The sequence below is a fragment of the Panicum hallii genome, chromosome 6, assembly GCF_002211085.1.
Source record: "Panicum hallii strain FIL2 chromosome 6, PHallii_v3.1, whole genome shotgun sequence".
NCBI lineage: Eukaryota > Viridiplantae > Streptophyta > Magnoliopsida > Poales > Poaceae > Panicum > Panicum hallii.
The window spans coordinates 36,343,360-36,358,997 of NC_038047.1; the positions used below are offsets into that span (position 1 = coordinate 36,343,360).

Below are 15,638 nucleotides of genomic sequence, written 5' to 3' on the forward strand. Positions count from 1 at the left end.
ATAAATGGCGGCTGAATTTTATTCGATGATCTACTTGCTTCTGGATTTAAAATCAGTGGCCTGCAAAAAAAAATAAAATCAGAGCCAATTAATGATAGCCACGCTATACCATAACAGTAGTTGCTTGAATAAAAACTATCATAGTGGACTTTGTCAATTCTCCCTTCCTTGGTCCACATTCGTTGGGCTTAATGAGACAATAGATATTTCTTCTCGTTCCACTTTTCTATTTCAGCTGTCCGCATCAATTTGTCATGGTGATTGAACGTTTCATTCGCTGATCCACGTGCTTCTAGATGAGTCATTGATTAGATAAACATGATACAAAACTGTTGTATCGTCACTTAAATTCTACTTTGACTATGACTCAAGAGGGGTACAGTGTTATAGGACTTACAGTTCTACAGTGAGGATTTTAAACATCTAACTTGACTAGGAATATGACTCCTACTTACGTAATCATCTTGTCATGGTCGCTTCAACTCCACCATAGAGAGTTCTCTGCAAGGTTCATCTACACCGTTATTAATACGGTGCAAGCTTGTGTAGTTCTTACAGATATACCCTTTGTAGACCCTAATGCTTCTGCACATAATTTTAGGGGGTATATCATGTTCTTACAACCTGTGCCCCTCATGGGTTGCCACAGCGTCGATGGCCAAGGATCGGAGCGGGGAAAGAGAATACTATTTTCTTTTAGACAATTGAACGGAGATATATACTACTCTCTCCATCCCAAATTATTAGTTGTTTTGATTTTCTAGATGCATAGATTTTGCCATATATCTAGATATAAGATATACTAACTTCATCCCAAATTACAATTCGTTTCGGCTTTTCTTAATACATATATTTTGTTATGCACCTTGATATATACTATGTTTAAATACATAGTAAAAATTATGTATAAAAAAATACCAAAACAAATTATAATTTGGAACGGAAGGAGTATTATTATATCTATAAAAACTATAGTCAAAATGACAGGGAGTAATCGCCAACACCTGCACCTAGTAGGGACGATGCGTATAATCATTTCAAAATGTAGGCACCAGAAAATTCAAACCCTAGCCAGTATAGTACTCCACCCTGCGGGTCTGGATAGCGAAGGTGCTGTACTGCTGTCTCCAAGATAATATTATAAATAAGGTCACAAGCAAGGACCATATCCGTAGAGAGCACCATTAGATCAAACAACTAAGCTCGGCCAAAGACTAGTAGTAGATCATCGAGGCAACAGAAAGTCCATTAGCAACCTAGTAGTGCCGATAAAAAAGACCGATCGAGATCGCGAGAACCATGCTTACCTTTCGCGAGGCCAGCAATGGAGAGCAGCAGGAGCAGCAGCAGTTGGTGTGCGTGACCGGATCAGGCAGCTTCACCGGGTCGTGGGTGGTGAAGGAGCTTCTCCGGCGCGGCTACCGTGTCAGGGGAACAGCAAGGGACCCTGGTGAGTAGCTATACTCTGCAAATACTGCTACAAGTTAATTTGCTAAGTGTTATCCCTGAATGCGTGCATGCACTTTAACATGATGAAGAGGACAGCAAGAACGCGCACCTGCTCGCGCTGGAGGGCGCGGACGAGAGGCTGTCCCTGAGCCGCGCCGACGTCCTGGACCCCGACTCCCTCCGCGCCGCCTTCAGCGGCTGCCGCGGCGTCTTCCACGTCGCCTCCCCGGTGTCCAACGACCCTGTCTGTACATGCCGCCGCCTGTCCCCAGCAGCTCAGTTTCAAGTTTAATTTCGACGTCGTCTTCGCCATGGCATCATCAATTCATCAGTTGATCATGAACTGCATGCAGGAGCTCGTGCCGGTGGCCGTGGATGGCACCCGGAACGTGATCACCGCCGCGGCGGACGAGGGCGTGCGCCGCGTGGTGCTCACCTCGTCCTACGGCGCGGTGCACATGGACCCCAACCGGAGCCCCGACGCCGTCCTCGACGAGACATGCTGGAGCGACTACGACTTCTGCAGACGGACAGATGTCAGCCTCCCCTCCCCCCCTCCCCTCTCTCTTGTCCGGACTCCATTAATTTGATCATCGGTGTGCTCTCCAGCATCGGAATTAAACTAAACTAAACGTTCGTGCAGAACTGGTACTGCTGCGCCAAGATGATGGCCGAGATCGCGGCGACGGAGGCGGCGGCGAAGCTGGGCCTGGAGCTGGCGGTGGTGCTGCCGTGCAATACCGTGGGCCCGATGCTGCAGCGGACCCTCAACTTCAGCAACCACCACGTCGGGCGCTACCTCACGGGCACGAGGAGGACCTACCCGAACGCGGTCGCCGCGTACGTCGACGTCCGCGACGTCGCCCGCGCGCACGTGCTGGCCTACGAGCACGAGGGCCCCGGCGCCGGCGGGCGCTACCTCTGCGTCGGCGCCGTGCTGCACCGCGCCCGGCTTGTCGGCATGCTCCGGGAGCTCTTCCCGCAGTACCCCGTCACGGCCAAGTATATACTAGATTCGATTTCATTCCCTCGGGCCGTGATCGAATCTCTTGTGCCGTCAACAAGCTAGCTAGCAACTTATTTGATCTGCATGCTTGCTCGTTTCAGCTCATCACATGTGATGTGTTCTTGTTCTTCCCAGGTGTGAAGATGACGGCAAGCCAATGGCGAGGCCGTACGGGTTCTCCAACCAGAGGCTCAAGGACTTGGGCTTGGAGTTCACTCCCATCGAGAAAAGTTTGTACGAGGCAGTGATAGGCATGCAGAAGATGGGGCACCTGCCTATCATCGCGAAGCAACCCCGTGCAAACATGTAAATCAAGAGTTTTTTTTGCGAGTATGTAAATCAAGAATATACTCTGCTAGATTTTGTCAAAGTAAGATTTTTCCATATTTGTTTCAATAGGGGGCCGTTTGGATCATCTTATTTTGCAGGAATTGAAATCTTATTTGGATCAGAATTTGACATTCCACTACTTTCCAACTACTTTCTAAAGTTTAGATACAAGTCTATCCTAAATTCACAGGACGAAAAATGGAAACCAAGCTACGTTTCTATTCCGTAACTTCTGGCACGTTTTTTGGCTCACTTCTTTATAATAGAAATATACTCCCTTAGTTCCAAATTATGATTCGTTTGACTTTTTTGACCCTAAATTTAACCACTCGTCTTATTCAAAAAATTTGTGCAAACGTAAGCGATAAAGGGGCCTAGCAATTTTTATGCTCAGATTATTTTCAAATGAACCCATAAAGTTCAATTTGTATTGTACTTGTTTGACCGCGTGTTGTCATCTAAACTAGCATGTGTGTGAATGTGTCACTTTCGTATTTTCTTCTATCTCTTATATTTGTAGCACTATTGTTCACTAAGATGGCACGCCGGTGGTCAAATGTCATGGCGACATACAAGTTTCCTTGCTAGGCAATTTTTTAATTATTTTTTGCAAGATGTATCTCTTTGGGTCAGATCAAATTAGTGGAAGAAGTTGTAATATTTTTCTATTTCTAAAGTATCACTACAACACATGTGGGTTTCTGTGATGAAAATCTCATGATATCGGAGCTAATCATGGTTAAGGTACTTCTTTTGTGACGTTCTTTATTGGACACTATTGTTTAGTGACAAAAAGATTGTGTTCGTCACTAAGACCAACTAGAAATCGTCACAAATGAATCCAACTCTACATTGTGACAAATCTCATATCATTTCGTCATAAAGATTAACCGGCATGTGTCACAAAATTTATGAAAAAATAGCAATATTGATTCGTCATAAAAAGTATTTTCAAAAAATAGGAGTGGGTCCCACATATCCATTTTCTCTTTCTTTTTTTACTCAAACATTCCTTGTTTATGGGCTTTCCATTTTTATCCAGACTACAGCTTACGTACTGAGCTTTCAGGGCATGGCGGGCTTCCGGACTTGCTGCGCATGGGCTTCGGACGCCTTCGTGGGCTAACCTGGCTGCGGACCAACTGGGCTGCTAGTGCTTTCGTGGGCTAATTTGGTTGCGGACCGGACTACTGGGCTGCCAGCGCCTTCGTGGGCTCCGAACTGGGCTAGTGGATTGCAAGCCACGAGTCTCAAACCGGCAACCAAGTGCTAGCAAAGCAGAAGTGAAACCACTGGCATAGCAATCACTTACGGAAAAGGATGGGTAATTGGTTTATTTGTACTATTATACTGTTATCGCAATAGTAAATTATGGGAGCTATTCGTATCTCTGTTCCCATCGTCGCTGCGCCCCGCCGTCCACCTGCAGCGGCGCGGCGGCGCAGGCGCCACTTCGCTCGCCGGTGGCAGGTGACATCGCGCACGATCGCCATCGGGGAGCCACTGCACGAGCCGCCGTCCGGCTACAGCGGCGGCGCCCGTGTGCAGATTCCCGGCGAGGGCTGGCAGCAGCTGCCCATGCACCGCCGCGCGGATCAACTAGGCCCCGGAACTTTCCTTAAAAAAATTATTTGACCATCGGTATGCTCACCACCATTGGAAGTAAACTGAAGTAAACGTACGTGCAGAACTGGTACTGCTGCGCCAAGATGATGGCCGAGATCACGGCGACGGAGGCGGCGGCGATGCTGGGGCTGGAGCTGGCGGTGGTGCTACCGTGCATGGTAGGCCCGATGCTGCAGGGGACCCTCAATTTGAGCCACTACCACGTTGGGCGCTACCTCACAGCTAGGGATGTATATTTATCAAGCTTAGGTACCTCTCCAAATCTTTTAGTACTGTTTCTTCAAAATTAAATTCTATTTTAAAAAATAATATAAATATTTGAACTAAAAAGAGTTGGAGGAGCATGGATCACTCATTTGCAGCCCTACTCACGGGAGAGGAAGTCCTGCCCCAGTATGGTCACCTCGTACGTTGACGTCGACCGCGCGCACGTGCTGGCCTACGAGCACGAGGGCCTCGGCGCCGGCGGGCGCTACCTCTGCGTCGGCGCCGTGCTGCACTGCGCCCCGGCTCGTCGGCATGCTCAGGGAGCTCTTCCCGCAGTACCCCGTCACGGCCAAGTATATACTAGATTCATTCCATCGGACCGTGAACGAATCTATTGCCGTCAGCAAGCTCGTTTCAGCTCATCATGTGGTGTTGTTGTTCTTCCCAGGTGTGAAGATGACGGCATGGCAATGGCGAGGCCGTACAAGTTCTCCAACCAGAGGCTCAGGGACTTGGCCTTGGAGTTCACTCCCCTGAAGAAAAGTTTGTACGAAGCAGTGATACGCATGCAGAAGAAAGGGCATCTGCCTATCATCACAAAGCAGCCCCGTGCAAACATGTGAATCAAGAATATATAAAAATTGGAATAATTTTTTTACCTCATATTGTTACCTATCTGATGTAACTACCTAAGGTTGTCACAACTGATGATTCCTAGACATGTATCTCTATGTAAGTTGTTATATCGTCTCTACATAATTTGTAATAACACAGAAACTATCGTTTGTTCTCCACATAAATTCGTACTAGTATGTTGATATATTCTCTATCTCTCCCTTTCAAATTATAGATCGTTTTGATATTTCTAGGTGCATATTTTTTACTATGTATCTAAACACAGTATATATTTATGTGCATAGCAAAAATTATACACCTATAAATACCAAAACAACCTAATTTGAAACCAAAGGAGTATATAAGTTTAAGGTCTGGTAGATGTATAAGTTATTGTATTGTACGTATTGTACTGTAGAGAATACATGTCCTGTCGGTGTTTTACCGCTATGCCCACCGAGGGATACCCCCGAGGTGGTGAGTTTATAGGTAGGGTGTCGCTGAGATCAAGAACTCGAAGGTGCAAAAGAACGCAAGGTTTTAGACAGGTTCGGGCTGCTGAGAGTGTAATACCCTACGTCCTGTGTGGTTTGTACTGCCTTTGAAGATGATTGTCCCTGATGGGTACCTGTCCGCCCTTATATAGTTTAGGGGGACAGGTTTACATGGAAGTCATAGTTGGGTACAAGCCTAGAAGTCCTACCCGAGTACTTCTCGGGTAGTTTCCTACCGTATCCGACTAGTTTCACTACTGTACGAGTAATCCTAGTGCATTATGAGTAGTTACAACATATGTAGGGCGTGAGCCATATCTCATCCCGTATCTTAGGAGAAGTGTACCACGTGAACAGTGCCGTGTGCCCGAGTCTGACATGTCCATGCACAAATATGTACTCCCTCTGTCCTAAAAAAAGCTATTGTTTTAGAAAAATTCAAACATATTACTCATACTAAGAAATAACCTTGTTGCCCCTAATTACTATAGCAATTGTCATTGAAAACTGTATTGTTTATTTAATTTTCTACACCTCAATAAATGCATATGCATTGAAACTACAAAAGTAGAATTAGAATCTATTAAGCATTTAATTAGCTCTATGTGCTTCCCTATACAGTTTTTTTCTTGGTACTTAGCATTACTTTAATTAGATGAATGTAACTACAAGCTAAATAAATACTCTTTTGTAGGATAAATTTTAGATGCTAAAACAATAGTCTTTGTGAGGCGGAGAGAGTACTGTACATACCTAACAAAATAAGTTTCTATCCGAAAATACATACATGATTTCTATATATGTTACTACTATACATACGTACGGCATAAGTTGGCATAAGTATGAAATAGCTTTAAGATATATTAAATATAGATTTTGTTTCGAGTTTTGAACACATCTCTAAAGACCTAAAAACGGTGAAATTTTCGAGCAAATATTGGGCCACGTCGCTCCTAAAATAGTCAGATCTCGAGCGAATGAATCAGATAGGCTGCTATTGCTAGCAGATGGTTTGTCTTCCATACATCTCCACAGCCTTCCAATCTCTTCATCTTTTGTGCTGATGTTTTTCCTACACACGCAATATCTCTTCGTAGCTCGTGCCTAGCGTCGCCCACCCTTTTGTCCTACTTCCAACACCCAAGATCCCAAGCAGTTCTCAGTTTGATCAGCGAGCGAGCAAAACACGATCTGTTCTGAGTGGGCCGGCCATCTCCATTGCCACCACCACCCTTCTTCCCCAACCTTCTGACGCCAAATTTGCCATCCTCGGTGAGTGCTGCTGCAATTCCTCGCACCCACAGCATCTCTGCCCCCTCCGCAACCCGTTTTGTTCCTAACCCCCTTCATTCCCCCGTCGTGTAGGGCCATCGGCGGAGCTCTCTTAGCGCCGCCGCCGTCGTTTGTTGCACACCCTTTTCGCCGCGACTCCCTGCCGACCGAGCTTACTGGTAAGCCCACATGCCCCTTGCGCAGCCTGTGAGCTCGCGCAGCCTGTGAGCTCGCTACCGCACCACCCTTGACCCGTTCCGCTGCTTCCATGTGCCGGCCAGCCCGGCCGTTCCTCGGCATCGCGCCATGCATGCGGCACCCGCACGCCGCGCTTCCTCCCCAGCGCTCTGGCCGCGATCAAAGCTGGCTTGACCCGATCTGGACCCCTCGGCTCCGGGCCCGCTCATCAGCGGCGGTGGGTAGCCGAGGGGCGAGTAGATCTAAGGTGCTAGCTCGGTTTTTGATTGATCACATACATGAAACTTTGTAAATCGCATAGAAAATTATGTGGACCTCTAAAAATAGTGAAACTTGTCTTGCTAGCTTCGTTGTGCATTTTCTTATGCTTTATTTGTGTGAAAGTGAATTAATTACTTTAACTCTATTGGGCGGGCAAAAATTCACCTACATTATAAGAGTTTTGTCCAACAAAAGTATCCAAAAGAGAGATCCTTCGTTTGAAGTCCTTATGATCAAACAAAGATTTCGGCGTTTTGCAGACAAGCTAATATACCAACATTGAACAAGGAGGAAAACCTCATTACTACTTCAACCTCAACTTTCGAACTTACTAATTTACCACTCTTGGTCCCTATAGCAACAGAGAAAACGGAGATACACGTATGCTCCAAAATAGAGTTATAAAATTCATTTATCTTTCGTTAATATGACCCTATATAAACACTGCATATATGTTTCTGTTTAATTTGCAGCACTCATCTTTTGAGTCCCAGCTACCTGAAAATATTCAATATATGGAAATCGACAAAAGTGGTTATGCCTAAACAAATCTACATATTTCCATGATCACAAATATAAAATGAAAAGCATTATAATCCATATAACTTTGAATCTTAAGTTCATTTTCTGGACATGGGGTGAGAATGACAATACAAACAAAAGGAATTTTGAAGACTTTGCGGACAATCAGCAGGTACACAATATCTTTGTTCTAGCTTCCTTCTATGCAATAAACTATAGAAAATATCAAACCATATATCACTCATTATTTGTTTATTTACCTATAGGATTTCAATGATGGTAGCGATGATGAAAAGACCCCTTTGAAATGAACTAAAAGAACACGCTCACAAGGGAAGAGCAAGCAGTAAGGTATGCACATCAGCACATTCACCTAACCTGCCTAGATATTGTCACTAGTATACGAAAGATATGACCATTTTATTAAACAACTGTGCTTCAGGATTCTTATGAAAGATACGAAAGACTTTATCCCTATTCTAAAATCAAAACATTAGATTGACTATTTATTTATTTTTTTTCAAATGCTTTTCAGGAAATATCATGCTTCAGAATCTAAAAACTACATATGGAGTGGATTGCTTTTGGACAGAGACTACCAGCTATGTCTACATGTGGACAAATAGGAACTACCTTTTGTTGTATATAAAAGCTCCTATAAAGAATGGTCAGAGCAAAACATCAGAACTACCTTTTGCTTTATATATTACATCTTGTCAATCCTACCGCTTGTGAAATTAATATCCGCAATGTGAAAAATGGTGGATCTTTTGCTATAAATAGTCCCTAGGAGATCAATTTCCACCTTCAATCTAAAATCTGAGGCAATGTAGACCACTCAGTTTCACCTTGCAATTTGTTTCAAGTTTTTTAAGTACTCATGTGGATGCTGGATAAGTAATCTTAAAAAAAGTGCAAGAGAAGAAATAAGACCTCTCTTTATCAAAAATATTATGCATTAGCAACTGTAGACCCACTTGAAGATAAGAACTAAATAACCAGTGCACAGTTTGTTTGTATGTTTCATAAGAAGGTGATCGGACACTGACCCAACTCAGTTAGGGCGCGGCAAAGCCGCGGTAGAGTTTCTAGTCATATATAGATTTTGTTTTATAGATCTTAATAAAACGGTTCAAACGGGTTAGAAAACGTGAATTCCCTCGCGGATTGGAAATCCACATCTCACCTGGAGTAGGCCCGGGGCCTTGGTCGTAGCTTACACTTCACCATTTAAAAATAACCGTGTAAAAAAAATCCAAAATAGGTGCCTGCCTTGCTGGGTCGTGGTTAAGCCTGGCTTCCTGGGCTATGCTGTCTAGGCCCAAGCAGGTGGAAATTCAGGGCCCAAAAGCTCTAGTTTTAGTTTCTTCTACTAGCCCAAGCATGGAACAAGGAGAGGCATCCAGTCCACCGGTATCGTCTCGGCGAGACGGCGACGGCCGAGGCCCGAGGCAGAGCGCGGCGGAGGGCGCGGAGGCGAAAATCCACTCCGCGCGGGGGCTCAACGAGTCAACGGCGTGAGAGAAGCGAGGCTCCGGGCCCTGCTGCTCGGACGTCGTCGGCGGAGGAAGCGCGGAGGAGGCGAACCCCGCAGTGGTCAGGCCGGTAAAGGCAATCGCGGGCAGTCAACAGTGAGTGCTCCTCTTCTGAACTTTTCCTTTTTGGTTGAATTACCCCCTTCTGAGTTGTGAAATCTGAACTTGAGCGCCTGAAAGTGAAAATGGAACCACATTTATTGCCGTTTGTTGCGGATTTGTTACTCATTCTGCAGTGAAGTTATGACATATTATGCCATACTGTTGCATCCTGTAAAATATCACTGTCCCTTTTGTTTCTCTCATTCGGCAAGGAGCAAGAGAACTAAAAATTTGGTTAATTGGCACAGTTATTCATGAACAGAGGAAAGTTGTAATTCGAATAATTGAGGGTAATCTCAATCTATGCAATGGAAGAAAACTAGATAAGTATTAAAGGAACAAATAAAGGCTCATTTCAGATCCAGGAACTGCAAACCAAATGGCGAGGTTACCCTTCTGCTTTTGTATGTAAGGTGACTATAACTCAGTATATATATCGGTGGCCAACCCATGTGCCCGTAGCTGCCCGAATCTCTACAAAGTTGCACTCTCTAGTCTGAACCACGGCTTGCGTCATTCCTTTGAAGCTCATATAATTTCTCGAATCCTGATTGTTCACATCTTGTCCTGAAGGTACCCACACATTTTTGGTTTCCAGAACCAGACAAACCAGAAATATGACAGTTGAACTCCTTTTACACTTTCACAACACAGTGAAATGCTCCAGTGAGCTATGGTTTTAAGATAGCTTTGTGGTCCATATATTATACAGATGCTCCTATGCTTCATGACCTGGAATTGCTGTCTTTCTAAAATGATGAGTCACAGTGGCTAAAAGATTCCCTTGTTTACTGTTGAAACTTTGCTTTATTTCTATCAATAGAAAGATAAAAGCGGAAATATTTCCTAGTACAGAGTAATATCTAATTGTGGCATAACTTTCCTTGTATGGTTTCTTCTCTTTATGCCGGAAAAATGCTGGAACTTGTATTCCACATGATATTTTCCCGTTTGTAAGAAGTCCTAGCAACCTAGAATGTCAGACTTACGTGTTTTGACTCCAACATTAAAAATCTTAAAAGCTAGCATTGTAATTCTCTGTTTGTAGTTTCTATTGCTATCCTCCAGGTCAGTACGTACAATATAATTGTCTACAATGGCAGAGAAGCTTTACATTTGAAATCATTGGAAGGGTGGAAGTTAAGTGTATGAAAAAGATTAAGTCACCACATGCAATTGTTGAAAATTAAACACTTAGTCCCACCAGGCTAGTTCCAGATGTCATTCATTCCTTGTGTGGTGAACTGGTGATGGTATGGTCATGGTAAGGGGAAAATTTTTAGCTATGCATAGTGTGGTGTTTCCATCTGAAACTAGTATCACTTGGACATTTGCCAGTCATAGGGATATATTTATGCCTTCATGTAGATGTGAACAAATTTTCAAACATAGATCTGATTATTTGGATAGAGTTACTATAATATACAATGCTAATAAGATACTAATTAAAATGGTAATATCCTAAGGGGGCATGATCCCTAATGGTATTTAGGTAGTTTATACTAGCCTAACTTTCTAACTGCAAAAAGAATTTATCACCTTATAGACGCTTTGCCGATTTAGATTTTCTGCCTTACTGCTCAGGAACAGAATCTGATAACATAATCCTTACAAAAAAACATATGATCAAGAAATGAATGCTGGCAGAACCAAATTGAGACACAACTGTTGTAGAGTGTCCCTATAATGTAGGGTTAATTTGATCTAGGCTCCTGCAATTTTGCCGGCTTTTGAAATATGCCACTATAATGTATGATTGGAGCACTCTGCAGAGAGCATGCTATTTTCCATGATGGTTGCTTTTTGTCCACCAAGACAACACTGATGACACCATGATGATGGCAAAGGCACCACCCTGTTTTAGTCATAATCCAAACCTGCTGCATAAGAAAAGAGAATAGAATAAATACTGGTGCAGCAAGCTGTGTTTGAAACACAACTTCAAAATAAGAAAAAGGAAAATACTGAAAACCTGAAGAATCTTACACTGTCATGTGGGGGCACCATCTAGTTGGTTTGCAGTACCACTATCCTCTGTCTGCTCCTCATCCTCTACCATACCCTCTTCCCCAAATATATGGATTTCATGCCTTGGACGGTTAGGAAGGAGAGCTGCTGCCTTTGTAATGGTGGCCTTGGCAGCCTCCACCTCCCAAACCATTGCACCCCGACAATTAATACTGACCCAGAGACATTTGAGGGAGGAAAGGAGGCTAATGCCAAAATCAAAGTCAGTTCCATATGTGGATACTGTATCATGTACAACGAACCTAAACCAAAGCCGGTTAAGCCTTGGCATTGCACCTGCTTCAAATATCAGGCTCATCATTCTCTTCTTTGTTTTCAAGTACATAGAAGGGCGGAAATGGAAATCCTCGAGACACTGGAATCCATTGGGTCCGATCATGAGCGATTCCTGCGGGCATTCTGTTGTGAAAATTTGGAGACAGCGTAGAGCAGGCAAGTCTTTGAGCACATCAAAATCTCCGCCTCCCACTTCTTCTATAAAAATAACTAAGTTGGTGAGTGCTGAAAGGTAGGATATCCACTTTGGGAGCCTAGGGAAAATTGGACCGTTGTTAGACATCCGCATATGACATGGATGAGGGCACAATGAATCAAACAAGAAATCCATTGAACAACGTTCCGTTGTCTCAATCCTCAGGGAGTGGAGGTTTCTTTCTCCAAGATTACAGAAAGATGAGATCAGAGATTTCTTAAAGCTTCCTTCACCATTAATTGCATTACCACCACACCACTTAATACCAAGAACCTTGAGTTTGGTTAGGTTTCCTAACTCCTGCACAACTTCTGGGGAGTTTTTGCTGGCATCCAACATTGAAAGTTCCTCTAGGGCTGTCATGCCACCAATCCCATTTGGCAATCCTACACCATTAGGGACACATAGGCGCACTAATTGGTGTAGTTGAACAATAGTTGCTGGGAGTTCTTTTATTGTGGTAGCTCTGAGATCGAGTGTTTGCAAATGTTGTAACCTTCCAATTTGGATTGGGATCTTACCGACATTGCTGTTATAGAGACTTATATACCTCAAGTGGCTCAAACTTCCAATATTCTCAATGTCTCTGTCCTCTAGACTAGGACAGTTTTGTATATCTAGGACCCGTAAAATGTGGAAGTTCAAGAGAGATGGTATCTTCCCAACATCACCAAATACAGTAAATGACCGAACTTGAGACAACCTGTTCGCCCCTAACCAGAGACTTTGTGCTTCACAGTTTCCCTGGAGCGAGAGACGCCGAATTTTGTTAGTCGAAGGTGTCAACTTATGATCAGCCATTATAGTAACAAAATTTTCTTTAGCTGCTAATGATATAATAAGCTCAAACATTATATCATGTACCCGGCAAGCTCTTGGCCTTCCACTATAGTCAGTGCCTACTGGTTCGATCATGTTTCTATTGATGAGCTCGCTGAAGTAGTTTTCTGCAGTATCCACTAAGTTTTGTCCTTGTTGTTCTGCAACAAATCCTTCGGCTATCCATTTCCTTATTAAACACAACCGGCCTATCACATGATCTTCTGGAAATATACTTAGATCCAAGAAACATATCTTCAAATAGTGGGGTAGATCACAATAGCTAAGAAACAATATCCTTTTAACAAGTTCCAGCTCATGATCTTGTTCAAGTGCAGATCCAAGAGAGTTTCGCACCCTCTCCCACTCGCTTTTAGAGATTGGTTTAGTTGCTAATAGGCTAGCAATATTAACTATAGCTAGTGGCAAACCATGACATTTCCTTAGTATATCATCAGTAACTTCTTTCAATTCAAGAGGGCAATCATCTTTGTAGTAGAAGATTCTTTTCAAGAACAAGCTTCTTGAGTCGTCACTATCAAGGGGCATCATATGGTAAACATATTCTTTGTGTGGAAAGCTGCAATAATTAGCAACATCTTCAATTCGTGTAGTTGTGATTATTTTACTTGCATTATTGTTTTGGGGGAAAGCACATTGGACTTCTTTCCAAGCTTGTTTGCTCCATAGATCATCAATTACGACAAGGTACCTATCAGGCAATTTGGTGAAGAAGAAGCATTGCATTAGTAGCAATCCAAGGAATGTGTCCAATCACCATTGAATAAATAAAGAAAACTTGATGTAAGGGTAGATAAGGAACTATGGATTCGATAAATAGCATACTGCCATGCAGGCATACATGAGCATCCTTCGACAGACTTTAGAAATCTACATGTTACTGCTACAACTCTAAAGACACAGATCCTAACGCCCAAACATATGCTGCCACTTAGCCAACAGGGCATTTGCAATAGTGTGCATATTATTGGGAAGGTACTTTATCGAGCAGTGCCAAATCCATTACTTGAAGTGTGTGGTTAAATGTGTGCTCTAACAATTTTTTTCTATGGACCAGGTCTTCAAATCTGAATGATGTTTCCTGTTTTTTTTCTAAAAAAGTAGTTTGATCTAGTAAATGTTGGGTATTCTGGAGTAAACTAGGGGAAACTCAGTTGAACCTGAATTATGTCTTGTTTCAAGCACCATTTGAACCTTTCTTTACTTTTTTTATCTCCAAAAGGTTTCTATGTAGGGGGGAAAATCTATATATTTGTTTCATTTTTTAACTTTGATTGTGCAATGTGCATACACACATAAGTGAACTGATTACACAAAGAGAAAGGGCGGAGCAAGAAACTCGAATTTTCCCTTGGGGGGGGGGGGGGGGGAGGGGACCTCCGCCCCTGCAAATATACTATAATATAAAACACATGTTTCTTTCATGTATTATCGTGTACCTTTTATTCCGAAGATAGTCCCTATTCATTTTCACAAGCTGTGGATATTCACATGTTTTGAGAGAATGATTTTCCTGCACCCTTGCAATGTCTTGATTTTGATCTTCTGTAATCTGGCTACTCTTAAGAAACTGCAATAGTGTGTCACTGAGAATCTTATTGACATTAGGGCTTCGGGTCACGGAGACAAAGGCGGTGCAGTCGAATTGACTTCGAACCTTCTGGAAGACCTGATTAGCAAGTGTTGTCTTGCCTAATCCCCCAAATCCAACAATTGAAACCACCTTACGCTGTGTGTGCGAACTAATGCCATCGTTGAGCCATTGGATAAGTTTGTCCATTTGATCATCTATACCCACAAGTCTATCCGCCTCCTCAAAGAGCGCAGGCAACCTGGGATCGATTGCCACGGACTTTGGAAGTAAGGTGGATGGATCGATCTTATACCTTTTGCGCCGATCACTAACCTCCATCACGCGTTCCTTCAGCTCATTAATCTGAATACTGATATGATAATGTGCTTTCAGAGTGATGACCTTTCTTATGATCTTCTGGATGAACCCATTGCAGGTTGCAGCACGGCCAAGGTGGTGCACGAAGATGTCAATGCAATCCTCGACATCATAGGACAGCTCCCTCAACTGACCCATCCACTCCTTTACTTGCGAGCTTGCTTCCTCTGACTCCGACACCATCTCCAGGGCGGTGCTCATGCTGCTTAGTTCATCCCGCAGAAAGAGGACCTGCCGATGCACACCTTGGATGTTGGCATCCTCCCTCTCCAACAGGCTGCCGAGCCTACCGAGGAGGGGGTTCATCACCCCTACCAGAGCACTTGCTGTCACCCCAACCATCTCTCACTGTGCACTCTACAGAAGTTGGCAAGAACTTTGCTGTAACGGATCGTACTGGAATGACGCTTGGATCTCTTATATTCCAGCACTCGTCTGAGCAGGAAGTTTCGCCCATGCCACCAACGCGTGGACTGTGAAAAAATAGAGACTTGCCAGGTCATATGTTGTCAGAGTGGTCGTGTAGGAAGGACTTCAGAAAACCACTAGAAGTTACCTTACGCGTCGAGGCATTTAAAAATACAGCACAGCTTGTTCTACGCGATTGCTGCACCAGATCTGCTATCAAAACTACTCCCTCCATATTTTGTCCATATGCATTTTTAGAATGGAAAAGGTCCATGTTACTCCTCCTCTCAAGTATCGTCAAAGTCCGGATAACCTCTTAAAT

The 15,638-nt window shown here is 43.6% G+C and overlaps 2 protein-coding genes and 1 pseudogene across 3 annotated transcripts; 2 read left to right on the top strand and 1 right to left on the bottom strand.

Annotated features, from left to right (window-relative positions):
* The first annotated feature begins 1,189 nt into the window (after nucleotides 1-1,189).
* LOC112896402 (cinnamoyl-CoA reductase 1-like) lies at nucleotides 1,190-3,848 on the top strand. 2 transcript variants are annotated; one of them, XM_025964357.1, is made up of 6 exons: nucleotides 1,190-1,450; nucleotides 1,539-1,693; nucleotides 1,803-1,985; nucleotides 2,093-2,451; nucleotides 2,591-2,761; nucleotides 2,855-3,848. In XM_025964357.1, exons 1-6 carry the CDS (start codon nucleotides 1,300-1,302, stop codon nucleotides 3,012-3,014), a joined length of 1,179 nt encoding a protein of 392 aa, XP_025820142.1. In that variant the 5' UTR covers nucleotides 1,190-1,299; the 3' UTR covers nucleotides 3,015-3,848. The 2 variants fall into 2 exon arrangements, with proteins under 2 accessions (XP_025820142.1, XP_025820143.1); XM_025964358.1 differs by having other exon boundaries at nucleotides 2,884-2,933.
* On the top strand, nucleotides 3,405-5,412 carry LOC112896403 (annotated as a pseudogene).
* A 6,195-nt stretch (nucleotides 5,413-11,607) lies between these two features.
* On the bottom strand, nucleotides 11,608-15,250 carry LOC112898256 (disease resistance protein RPM1-like). The gene is made up of 2 exons (XM_025966615.1): nucleotides 14,397-15,250; nucleotides 11,608-13,648 (listed from the first exon to the last, which is right to left on the bottom strand). Exons 1-2 carry the CDS (start codon nucleotides 15,248-15,250, stop codon nucleotides 11,608-11,610), a joined length of 2,895 nt encoding a protein of 964 aa, XP_025822400.1.
* Between the last annotated feature and the right edge of the window lie 388 nt (nucleotides 15,251-15,638).